Source organism: Girardinichthys multiradiatus, chromosome 18 (genome assembly GCF_021462225.1).
Source record: "Girardinichthys multiradiatus isolate DD_20200921_A chromosome 18, DD_fGirMul_XY1, whole genome shotgun sequence".
Taxonomy (NCBI): domain Eukaryota; kingdom Metazoa; phylum Chordata; class Actinopteri; order Cyprinodontiformes; family Goodeidae; genus Girardinichthys; species Girardinichthys multiradiatus.
In genome coordinates, this window is record NC_061810.1 from 26,886,346 (window position 1) to 26,899,248 (window position 12,903).

The 12,903-nt window shown below is 45.3% G+C and overlaps 1 protein-coding gene across 2 annotated transcripts in view; it reads left to right on the plus strand.

Annotated features, from left to right (window-relative positions):
* The window catches only part of kmt2a (lysine (K)-specific methyltransferase 2A), a 53,684-nt gene that overhangs the window by 10,900 nt on the left and 29,881 nt on the right, over positions 1-12,903 (plus strand). For both annotated transcript variants that reach the window (XM_047391139.1, XM_047391140.1), the window contains exons 3-11: positions 344-3,666; positions 4,782-4,959; positions 5,572-5,800; positions 7,926-8,599; positions 8,834-8,907; positions 9,009-9,245; positions 9,979-10,125; positions 11,864-11,962; positions 12,200-12,320. In XM_047391139.1, coding sequence (XP_047247095.1) covers positions 344-3,666; positions 4,782-4,959; positions 5,572-5,800; positions 7,926-8,599; positions 8,834-8,907; positions 9,009-9,245; positions 9,979-10,125; positions 11,864-11,962; positions 12,200-12,320 — 5,082 coding nt within the window. The remainder of the gene's footprint in view (positions 1-343; positions 3,667-4,781; positions 4,960-5,571; positions 5,801-7,925; positions 8,600-8,833; positions 8,908-9,008; positions 9,246-9,978; positions 10,126-11,863; positions 11,963-12,199; positions 12,321-12,903) is intronic.

Below are 12,903 nucleotides of genomic sequence, written 5' to 3' on the forward strand. Positions count from 1 at the left end.
TCTAGACTTTATTCTCGATCCCATGGTCTAAAGGTCCCATCCAACGGCCTTCCCATCCATCCCTTCATTGGTCCTGCAGGTTACAAATCTGAAGTCTAACCACTGTGGACAAACTTGCAATAAATTGATGGTGAACGTATAGGTTTATTTTTTTAAATAAGCTAAAAAGGATTGAGAACTATGAAAACTTGTGTCTTGGAAATGTCTGGAATTGAGACCTGGAAATGTTGTAGGAACCCCTATGAGTAAACAGTGTTTTATAGATTGTGTTGTTGCAATATGACTACACCACTTTTTGTGATACTTGCTAAATGCCCTATATGTTCTTCTCTGATTTGATTAGAAGGAGCACCCCTGCAGGAGAAGAAACCCAGAGGCCGCCCACCACGGACCCTGACTGCTCAAAAAGCTACTGCCAGTCTATCTTCCCTCCCGTCATATCCCACTTCGACGCAAGTGAAACCTGATGGCCCTGAAAGGCCAGCAGAGAAAGTAAAAAGGCTGCCTGGGAGGCCACCCGGCACCAGTGAGAAGCGCAGGGGCCGTCCGCCTTCCTCAAGCAGCAAGAAAACTTGGAGTACAGGCAACCATGCAGCTTCTGAGGACAGTAGGAAGGCTGGGTTTGAGCTGGGTACAGATGCAGAGAATGAGAAGGACAGAAAGTCCAACAAGAGGTTGCCAGGGGGCTCTGCACAGCCTCATGACACTGAGGCAAAGCTTCCCAAAGGAGGGCGGGGTGAATCCAAAGCTACCAACCTAAAGAGGCTGACAGAGACTAAAACCACCCCTCTCAAATCACGCCTCAAGACTTTGCCTGGTGCATTCCGACGCAGACGTGGACGACCACCGTCAGCTGAGCGGCTCAAAGCTGAAGCAGCCGCTGCAGCCCAGCTGTCTGCTTCCATGGAAGGTGGGGAAGGAAAACACAAGGCCTTTAGGGTCAGAGGTGGAGACAGAGGGACAGAACCACACAACACAGAGCAGCCCGAGGTAAGGAACATGGATGGCGCTGAAGACCAGGACTCTTCCAGTCTACCCACCTCCCCATCTGCCTCTAAACCAGGTAGGCCAGTAGGCCTCAGGAAAAGCCCTCGGCACAGAAAACCGGTAAGAATAGTCCCCCCTTCCAAACGTACCGATGCAACCATCGCCAAACAGCTGTTGCAGCGTGCAAAGAAAGGTGCACAGAAGCGACTGGAGAAAGAAGCTGTTGGCATTGGGGGGAGAGGGTCAGGAAACAGTGAGGCCGGCATCAGGAAGACCCAACTCAAAAACATTCGACAGTTCATCATGCCAGTTGTCAGCACTGTTTCCCTTCGCATCATCAAAACTCCCAAGCGGTTCATTCAGGATGAGGGCAGTTTTGGAACTCCTGCATCCCATGCAAAGGTAGCACGATTAGAAACGCCGCCATCTACTGTCGCTGTATCTGCCCAACCTGCACCCACCACTTCCTCATCCCCTTCTCCTGCACTTGTCTCTATTACTTCCACTGCTACTAGCATTGGAGCAGCTGCTCCTGTTGAATCTCTTCCTTCTCCATCATCTCCAGCCCCCATCCCCAATGTCCCACCAGCAGCTTCCTGTCTGCTTAACAGCAACACCAGCACTGCAGCCAATGGAAGATTTAGCCATAGTGCACAATCATGTGGTTCAAGTGCTGTATCACAGCATTCCTCGCAACTCTCCTCTGCGGAGTCTTCCAGGTCTAGCAGCCCAAGCTTGGATGACTCCTCATCTGACTCCCAGGCCTCTGAGGGCACACAGGCTCTGTCAGAGCCAGAGGATAACTCTCCCTCCTCACAGGGAGAAAGAGAGGCCAATCTCTTAAACAGCTCAAGGCCTACCTCACCTCCTTCAGAGCCAGAGCATGTGCTTGCAGAAGGGAGTCGAAGGGGTCGAAGGGCACAGGGGACTGGCCGAGGAAGTCAGAAACAGAGGGTGAGAGAGACTGGCCCCACGGGGGTTAAAAAGCCCATCATCAGCCCACCCACAGGAGTGCTGATGTCCTCTTCTCTTGGAAATTCCCAGCAGGCATCATCCACAGCTTCTTCCCCTACCTCACCTCCACCACCACCTCTCCTCACTGCTCCACAGCCTCCCCTGTCTGGTTCCTCCAATACTGCTGCTATCGGCGAACACCACCCTCAGCCATCCTGGATGCCTCAGGCCATCCCGCCATTTATGTCCGTACTGCCAGGGCTGTCCAGCTCGTTGGACAAAAGGAGTCGCTCAATTCTGAGGGAGCCCACCTTCCGCTGGACATCCCTGTCCCATCCCAAGCAGCAGTACTTTTCCTCTGCTAAATATGCTAAGGAGGGCCTCATTCGAAAGCCTATATTTGACAATTTTCGTCCTCCACCTCTCACACCTGAAGACGTCGGGTTGCTTCCCCAAGGTGTCACAGGAGCAGGGGGAACTGCTCCAGTCGCATTTCCAGCACCAGGTGCTGGAGCAGGAACAGGGAGACGCCTGTTTGCCCCCCTTCACCCCCATACGCACCACCAACATCCCTCATCGTCCCGCTTTGATTCACCTCTCCAGAAGCGGTCGTTGCTTCGTGCGCCACGCTTCACACCCAGCGAAGCCCACTCTCGAATCTTTGAGTCTGTTACACTGCAGTCTTCTTCGGGGAGCAGCCCCGGCTCTCTGTCTCCCCATCAGACGTCTCCCAGTTCCAGAAGAACCCTGCGCCGCAGGAGACAACTGGTCCCAGGAGCGCATCGTGGACACCCAAGGTCTCCTTCGCACCCTATGACAAGACGCAGTGTCCAAATCAAAGGTACCTCCGAGGTGTCTTCGTTGACAGGCTCTGTCTCCAGCAGTGACCCCAGCTCTTTGCCGGGGGTCTCTGGAAGTCCACTAGCCCCGAGTGCCTTAACATCTGTTTCTTTCATCAACTTCCCCACTGTCCCTCGGGCTCTGCACTCGCAAGGAACCACTGATACCAGAAGAGGGGGACCAGGGCACCCATCTCCCCTGTCTAACACATCATCGTCTGCTTCCTCCCCTCTTTTCCATCTCTTTCCTTCGAGTGCTCAGGACACAGGACGAGGAGGTGGAAATGTTGGGAAGGAAAAGAGCTTGTCGACTCCTCAAGAATCAACTCCAAAGGAAAATGAGAGAGAGTCTGAGAAAAACCGCGAGAAGGAGAAGGAAAATAAGAGGGACGGACGGAAAGACTTGGAAAAACGAAGTAAGGCGTCCACTCCCGATGGCTCCCCAAATGCACCTTCCAGCGTGTTTACCATCGATGGGAGGGACTCAGAAGGCGCCATTGCACCAAAAAAGACACCTGGGAGAAAAAAATCCACATCAGTTGATCCGGTTTCTGACCCTGCTTCCTCGGAGGTCAGGGGGCTCCATCCCTTGTCCATCGCTAAAAGTCGCCACCTTAAGAAAGGAAGACTATCTGAGAAAGGGACAGAGACCGAAGAAGGGGAAAAGGAAAAGGAGAAAGTGAAACGAAGTACATCTAACCAGCAGACAGCTAGCCTTCCCGGGCAGCAAGGCAGACATACGGTTCCTGTCTCCTTGGTGTCGGCAGAAGCAGGAGAGCACTCACTGACTGACAAGCGACTGGTTGGACTCCTGAAGAAGGCCAAAGACCAGCTCATTGCAATAAAGAAGAATAAGCTGAAGCCTGCCGAAGAGACTAAGGTCCAGGTCAGTTTTGGATTTTATTTGTCTTCACAGAATTGAAATCTTAAAAGGACATTTTTGTTTCTCCCATTTCTACCATTTAGCCACAAGTAATGATGAGTAATAATGAGAATGATGCTTTGACTATTTGCCATAAATAGAAACCTGTGCATGTACTCAGATTGAAATTAGATTGGAGGAAAGTCCCACAAAAAAGTTTCTTAAGGGGAATTCTAATCATGCATTTTACAAAAAACAGAACTGGATGTACTTTTTGTTTTCAACAAAATACTTTCCTCCCATGCTCTTACAGTAAATATAAACATATTCATATACAGACAGTGCCTCCCTACTGTCTCCTGTCACACTATCAATATATTCTTTGTCATTATTGCTTGAGATGCACTAATCTGACTTTTGTGGCAAATTTCTGATCTTAGGCTTTTGTAAGTCATATTAGAAGCAGAGTGTATGGCACGCCCTGTGTGAGAAATTCAAAGCAAACACAAAGTTATTTGAAATTGACATTTAAGCTGCTTTTAGCATCTTATATCAGTGATTAGCACAGTTAGCGTGGATAGCTTCACTAAATCAGCAATCTCTGTGTATTACTGAAAGAATCTACTGAAAGTTTAACCGTCTCTCGCCCTCTCGCAGCTTGAATGAACTGCAGACAAGGCTTGACATGTTATAGGAAATACAGTTTCCCTTTTAAATAGCTTCTTCCATCTCTGTGCCTCCTGTTTTTCTTCTAAACACCTGACTGATACTGAAAATTGCTATTTTTTTTTCTTCACCTCACTTCCAACGTGAAGAGTATTGTTGTCAGCATTACCTGGTAGTGCGTATGTATGTTCGAATCACTGATTAGACAAAGATCGTATGTATGTATGAGTTTCAGATTGGCCACCAATTAGAGCTGATCAAACTGAAAATAGTTGAATTTTAAGTGCATCTCCACTTGTTGCTCTTTTACTGAAGAGTCATAGCCACCAAGACATAAGCATTGTAAAATAAACTGTACTTCTAGTATGTATTTCATAGTAAACTTTTGTCTACATGTCTCAGTGTTTTTGCTTTTTATGCAGTACTGTTTTAAAACCTTTTCCACATATTTCACATTTTGTGTTTGCATGCAGGGGCAGGAGAGTGACTCGTCAGAGACCTCTGTCCGTGGTCCACGCATCAAGCATGTGTGTCGTCGTGCAGCTGTGGCCCTTGGCCGTAATCGGGCTGTGTTCCCTGACGATATGCCCACACTTAGTGCCTTGCCCTGGGAGGAGAGAGAGAAGATCCTATCTTCCATGGGGAATGATGGTGAGGCATTTTTAACTACGCTCCCAGTTGGCTTTCTCTCTTTCAAACTTGTTATTTAAACTTTTATTTGTAAAAATGGTTTTAAAATGACAATGCCTAAATGTTCAAGTGCCCCTTAAAAAATAATAAACAGATTTCACTTCTGAAAAATGGGCTCCTTCCATCCATCCATACATCCATCCATCCATACACACCTCCTGACATCATTGAATATTCTGAGGACAATTTTTATTATTTATAACATTATCTGTACACGTCCAGAAAATTTGCATAAGAGAAGAGAAATAAAGTCATCCATTAGTGCACAAGTACACAGTAAAGTGCTGGAGGAGTGAGAGGAGTTGGGCTGCTCTATTCCTGTTATTTTTGACAAGTTTTTATGTTCTCTTAGGGCATGTGATTTTTTTTGTGAGGTTCTTAGCCCTGATTGCAGCTTGTCAGGAGTTTGAAGTAACTGAAATGGATACCCACAATTTCTTGGTCATCAGTATACTTTTGTTACACATTTGTTGATCTTGACTTCTGAGTTTTTTTTCTAATCAAACCTAAAAGCAATTACGTGTGACATCTTACTCTTAGTGCTAATGTGTCTCTGCTGGATTTCATTTACAGATAAGTCATCAGTAGCAGGCTCAGAGGAGGCAGAGCCCCAGTCTCCTCCCATAAAGCCAAGGGAGACGCGACAGAAGGCCATTCAAGAAGCTCCTCCCAAAAAGGGCCGTCGGTCCCGCCGCTGTGGTCAGTGCTCAGGCTGCCAGGTTCCAGAAGACTGCGGCATCTGCACTAACTGTCTAGACAAGCCCAAGTTCGGAGGGCGAAACATTAAGAAGCAATGCTGCAAGTAAGTCTTAGTTTATGGACCAAGGAATTGATTTTTATGTTTGATTGAGTCCTGACTGGTGATCAGGTTTTTGGAAACTCAGAACTCCAATCTTTTCCTGATCAATGGGCATGTCATACCTTAAGTGTGGATGGTGTTACTGAGGGCAGTAGCCTTGAAGTTAGCTATTTTCAGTATCAGTGAGGGCTTCAAAATGAAAGAAAAAATGTCTCAAGAATTTTTTCTTTCAGCCTGCCAGACAGTGAGGCATGTTTGTAATAATCTACATTCTTTGATCAGTAGAGATTTTTTTAGTAGTGCTAGTGAATCTAACCACACTATCCTACAGTATAGTACTATAGGATACTAACAACAATTAACTTCATAAACTTGTTTATAGTTTAAAATTATAAAAACCTTGTTTTACAGCAACTTCTGTCTCAAACAGTGTGAAGTCACATTTGCTCTTAATATATACTGCACAAAAAAATAAAGGGAACACTCAAATAACACATCCTAGATCTGAATGAATGAAATATTCTCATTGAATACTTTGTTCTGTACAAAGTTGAATGTGCTGACAACAAAATCACACAAAAATCATCAATGGAAATCAAATGTATTAACCAATGGAGGCCTGGATTTGGAGTCACACACAAAATTAAAGTGGAAAAACACACTACAGGCTGATCCAACTTTGATGTAATGTCCTTAAAACAAGTCAAAATGAGGCTCAGTATTGTGTGTGGCCTCCATGTGTCTGTATGACCTCCCTACAACACCTGGACATGCTCCTGATGAGACGGCGGATGGTCTCCTGAGGGATCTCCTCCCAGACCTGGACTAAAGCATCCGCCAACTCCTGGGCAGTCTGTGGTGCAACATGACGTTGATGGATGGAGCGAGACATGATGTCCCAGATGGGCTCCATCGGATTCAGATCTGGGGAACGGGCGGGTCAGTCCATAGCTTCAATGTCTTCATCTTGCAGGAACTTGCAGGCTACCTCTGGCGAGCTCATAGAGGGCCGTGTGGCCCTCCAAAGAAATGCCACCCAACACCATTACTGACCCACTGCCAAACTGGTCATGCTGAAGGATGTTGCAGGCAGCAGATCGCTCTCCATGCTGTCTCCAGACTCTGTCACGTCTGCCACATGTGCTCAGTGTGAACCTGCTTTCATCTGTGAAGAGCTCAGGGCGCCAGTGGCAAATCTGCCAATCCTGGTGTTCTCTGGCAAATGCCAAGCGTCCTGTACGGTGTTGGGCTGTGAGCACAACCCCCATTTGTGGACGTCGGGCCCTCATACCATCCTCATGGAGTCGGTTTATAACCGTTTGTGCAGACACATGCACATTTGTGGCCTGCTGGAGGTCATTTTGCAGGGCTCTGGCAGTGCTCCTCCTGTTCCTCCTTCCACAAAGGTGGAGATAGCAGTCCTGCTGCTGGGTTGTTGCCCTCCTACAGCCTCCTCCACATCTCTTGGTGTACTGGCCTGTCTCCTGGTAGCGCCTCCAGGCTCTGGACACTACGCTGACAGACACAGCAAACCTTCTTGCCACAGCTCGCATTGATGTGCCATCCTGGATGAGCTGCACTACCTGAGCCACTTGTGTGGGTTGTAGAGTCCGTCTCATGCTACCACGAGTGTGAAAGGACCACCAACATTCAAAAGTGACCAAAACATCAGCCAGAAAGCATCGGTACTGAGAAGTGGTCTGTGGTCCCCACCTGCAGAACCACTCCTTTATTGAGTGTTTCTTGCTAATCGCCAAAGATTTCCCCCTGTTGTCTTTTTCATTTACACAACATCATGTGAAATTGATTGTCAATCAGTGTTGCTTCCTAAGTGGACAGTTTGATTTCACAGAAGTTTGATTTACTTGGAGTTATATTGGGTTGTTTAAGTGTTCGCTTTATTTTTTTGAGCAGTGTGTATAACTGACCCTTCATAGTCAGGAAACTTGAATGAATATTTTTAATGCTGTTATTATATATTTATATTTTAAGGTTTTGGCAGGTCAAACCTTTACAAGAAATATACACACATTTCTGATTGTAAAGAATAATTTTATAATACACACATAAATATTTAATATTTATTAAATTTCTTTCAAGAACTAAAGTTTTTATGACCTACTTCCAGGATGAGAAAGTGTCAGAATTTGCAGTGGATGCCTTCAAAGATGGCTGTCCCAAAGCAAGGTAAGGGCAAGAAGGACAAGAAAAAGAAGTTTTCAGAGAAAAAAGAGGCTCTCAATCCAGTAAAAGCCCCCAGTTCAGAGTCTGGCTCCAAACCTCCTCCCGCTCCTTTAAAGGAGGATCCCGCCCAGAAAAATAGTGAGACTCCCCCTTTAAAGCCGATGGAAGAGAAGTCCAAACAGCAGCCGCAGTCCAAGCAGTTATCACCAGCCATCGCCTTGTCCCCTGCCCCAGCTGAACAAGCTCAGACCCTGAGCACAGTCACATCCCAGCCTCAGTCTCCACCTCTGACTCCGGACACCAAACAGCTTCCAGTTACAAGTGGCACCTCCAGCAAAAAGGGACACAAACCACACCAGTCTGTTCAAGCTACTTCCCCCACATCTTCGTCCTCGCCATCTTCCTCATCCTCGTCGTCGTCATCATCTTCTTCCTCCTCGTCATCTTCAGCCCAGAACTCCCCCTCACAGTCCACACAGTGTCAGCAACTGCCACAACAATGGCCACCTGTGAGTCAGGTGCCTTCAAAGAAAGATGCTTCACCCAAGATTGCTTTAAGCGAATCCAAGAAAAAATACCAACAGCTCCCAACACTACAGCAGAGCTCAGCTATAACAAGTAAGAGATTGGTTGCATTGTTTCCCCTTGAAATAATATTTACAGATAAGTTTGCTCTGAGGCCCAAAACTCCCAGAACTGGGCGGTTTGGCATTAGTTTAATGCTTAATCTCTAGATTAGGTTTCTTTAGTGCCAAAAAATAGTAAAAAAAACAAAAACGTTCTTTCCTTAAATTCTACGTTATTGTTGTTCTGTGATCATATTGTGTCCTGTATTATTTCTCTTTTCCGTAGTTGACTCAAAAACAGCAAAGAAGACATCTTCCCGCACTGTTCCTTCTTCTCCAAAACAGAAAACAAAAGACAAGGTAAGCTGTCACAGAGACACTTTCATTGCAATGCTTTTTATGGATGTACATGTTTGTAGATTTCAAACGCATATTCTCTTTACTCTGTTTTACGCAAAAAGCCGCTGACAACAAAACCGACCAGCAGCAGTACTTTAAACTTGCTGAGCACTCCCTCGACTAGGGACCAGGTGAAGTCCAGAGCTCCCTGCGACGGAGTGCATCGTATCAGAGTGGATTTCAAGAGGGACCATGATGTGGAGAAGGTGTGGGAGGCTGGTGGACTCAGCCTGCTCACCTCTGTGCCCATCACACCCAGGATACTCTGCTTCTTGTGTGCAAGCAGTGGAAACGTTGAGGTAATAAAAATAGTTACATTGGAATAATATTCAAACCTGTTGAACCTTTCTATACATTGTCTCATTACAATACCAGGTAATATGAATTTTATAGGGATTTTTGTTTAGACCAACACATTGTAGTGCATTTATGTGAATTAGAAGTAAAAGGATACATAGTTTCAAATGTTTTTGTACACTTGTATTTGGCCCTATTCAATTTGATATCCCTAAATAAAATCCATCAATTACTTTCAGAAGCCACCTAATTAGTCAGTTAAGCCAGCCTGTGTGCGGTTTCAGTTTAATACGACTGCTCTTATAAAGCATCAAAGGGTTGTTAAAGAATGTTAGAAAAACCCAACACTACCTGCGGTGATTAGGCAAGAAGAGCGTTAAGTACAAAGCCAGCAAAGAGGCCTATGGTCACTCTGGAGGAGCTGCAGAGATCCATAACTTGGGTGAAAAAATCTATAGAGAGAACAATCATTAGTTTAGCACTCTACAAATCTGGGCTTTGTGACGGACAGGCACGAAAAAACATTAGTCAAAAAAACAAAACGAAGTAAAGATTCTTTTTTCCCCAGGCTATTGTGCACTACTTTACATTGTTCTATCACATAAAATCCGAAATAAAATACACTGGAGTTTGTGGTTGTACTGTTATAAAATGTGGAAAGGTTCAAGAGGTTTAATTAAATTCATTTTCTGTGCCCTAATTTTTTATTTCCTCTAAACTTCTTTCTCCCCCCAGTTTGTCTTCTGCCAGGTGTGCTGCGAACCATTCCATCTCTTTTGCCTGGGGGAGTCAGAGCGCCCCCTCCAGGAGCAGTTTGAAAACTGGTGCTGTCGACGCTGCCGGTTCTGCCAGGCCTGTGGGCGCCAGCACCAGAAAGCTAAAGTAAGCCTTTTAGTACAGTCTAAAGCTGGAGACAAAAGCAGCTCAGTTCAGAGACAGAGTGGAGAATCTCCTGAAAGGAAAGATGTGCGCTTGTCCTGCCAGCACGCATCATTTAATCAGCTTCCTGGCTTCCTGCCATGCTTTTATTATTGAAATCACACCCTGTGGAAATCCTGCACAGTGTGAGGCTTGTATGGCTGCCATTTAAGAATTATGTGTGAACATATTTAATCTAAGCAACCCATTGAAGCCTCTATATGCATTAATTTTTATCAATGGGTTGGTTCATTATTTGTAAATCTTTATAAAAGATGAAGGATGTGCGCTGGGTGATTCAGTGCATCCATTTCTTTCAAAAGAGATCTATCCCTCAGCCAAAATTAGCCAAGCCATCAGGAAAAGAACTATGGACTACCACAAGGCTGGTTTTCCATTCTGATACAATTTTCAGATGCCTGAAGGCGCCATGTTCATCTGTTTAAACGATTACATGCACGTGTAAACAGGCATCATAAGCTTGGGCGCTGCTGAGTCTTCTAAATGGACAATACCTCTAAACATGCATTAGTTGAAAGTATAACAAAGTCAATGTTTTGGAGTGGTCTTCACGAAGCCTTAATCTCAGTCTCCTAGATAATTGGTGTGGATAATTTTGGTAATCCTCGTACTCGTATTCGTCGTCTTCCGCTTATCCGGGACCGGGTCGCGGGGGCAGCAGACTCTGCAGACGCCCAGACGTCCCTCTCTCCAGACACCTCCTCCAGTTCCTCCGGGGGGAGCCCAAGGCGTTCCCAGGCCAGCCGAGAGACATAGTCCCTCCAGCGTGTCCTGGGCCGTCCCCTGGGCCTCCTCCCGGTGGGATGTGCCTGGAACACCTCCCGAGGAAGGCGTCCAGGAGGCATCCGGTATAGATGCCCGAGCCACCTCAACTGGCTCCTCTCGATGTGGAGGAGCAGAGGCTCTACTCTGAGCCCCTCCTGGATGACTGAGCTCCTCACCCTATCTCTAAGGGAGTGCCCGGCCACCCTACGGAGGAAGCTCATTTCAGCCGCTTGTATCCGGGATCTCGTTCTTTCGGTCATGACCCAAAGTTCATGGCCATAGGTGAGGGTAAGAACGTAGACCAACCGGTAAATCGAGAGCTTTGCTTTTCGTCTCAACTCTCTCTTCACCACAACGGACAGGCACAGTGCCCCCATTACTGTGGCAGCCGCAGCGATCCGTCTGTCGATCTCCCGCTCCATTCTTCTCTCACTCGTGAACAAGAATAATTTTGGTAATCCTAACTGTCCTAAAACAGGATATATGTAGTGTTTAATGTCAGACATTGAGAAAAAAATTAAATATGTCAATGTCTGGTTTCAGCTGTACACATGGGCCTTAACTCCTGTCAGGCCCTACCATAAATATTCAAACTTTTTTATATCAAGCAGTGATATTAAAAAGCAGTGATTGTTGCACTGTTGGTTAAATGAATTGACCCAAACTCTTAAAAGCTTGACCTCATTTGTGGGCATTGACAAAAAAATAAAATAAATAAATAATACCTAAACAATATTTAGGGATAAATATACTGTTACATTAAATGTGCTACATGCAGTAGCATTTATTTTTAATAAACCGATACTTGCACCAGATTTTTTATGTGTGTGTAGAACTTAAAAAGTACAGGTTTGAATCAGTGCCTCATTTGTTCTTTAAATTTTTGTCATCTTCCTTTTGGCCTTTCGCACTATAGCAGCAGCTGCTAGAGTGTGATAAGTGCCGTAACAGCTATCACCCGGAGTGCCTGGGTCCCAACTACCCCAACAGACCCACCAAGAAGAAGAGAGTCTGGGTATGGATCAGCATCTTCTCTGTGCTCCCATCCCTTTCTGAGCAAATTTCACATTTTTTCCCCTCTTTTTCCTCCTCGTTTGTTCATTTCTTGTCTTGTGCTACTCACATCCAGTTGACCCTTCGTAGCTAGTGTCTATCAAAACATTTTCCTTCCCATCACGCTTCCAGTTTCACACCATTTACAGTTGTTACTGAAGCGCTTAAGTCTTTATGCTCATGTGCTTTTCATTCTCAGATTTGTACCAAGTGTGTGCGCTGCAAGAGTTGTGGAGCCACGAAACCTGGGAAGTCCTGGGATGCCCAGTGGTCACATGATTTCTCCATGTGTTACGACTGTGCCAAACTATTTTCTAAAGGTGAGGGAGGTCAAAGTGCTTTCCCTGTTCATCACTACTACGCTTTCCTATACTAAAGGTGTGGATATGAAAGAAATGAATACCTCTAGTTAATTTAACGCTTCAGATTACAGCACCCTTCATATGTCCTGGCACCCCTGGTAAAAATCCTTGAAATAAATCCTCGTTTATTGCAGTAGCAAAATCTCACCATTAAAATAAAGGAAAATCCATCCATTTATTTGAGTACATTTATTGAGTGGGAAAGAAATACCACAAAATTTGACAAAAATGTTTGTTTACATGCGGTTACATGCTTACTAGCATCCCTAACAATCTCTTTAAAATAAATGAAACTGAAGTTTATTTTTCTTTATGTTTTTAAGTTTTTCAGAGTCTAAGGACCTTTAATCAGGAATTGATGACTTCTTGTGATGGAATGAAAATATGACACCACACAGGCCTGTTTCTCTGAGCTACCATTCGAAATTAGAAAGACGTGAGAACATTCCATTCAAATAAGGCAGATGTTGAAAATAGCTTCTTAGCTAAACCTGCCCATGTCTAGTCAAAGCAATATTGAAAAAGTAAAAAAAAAACAAAA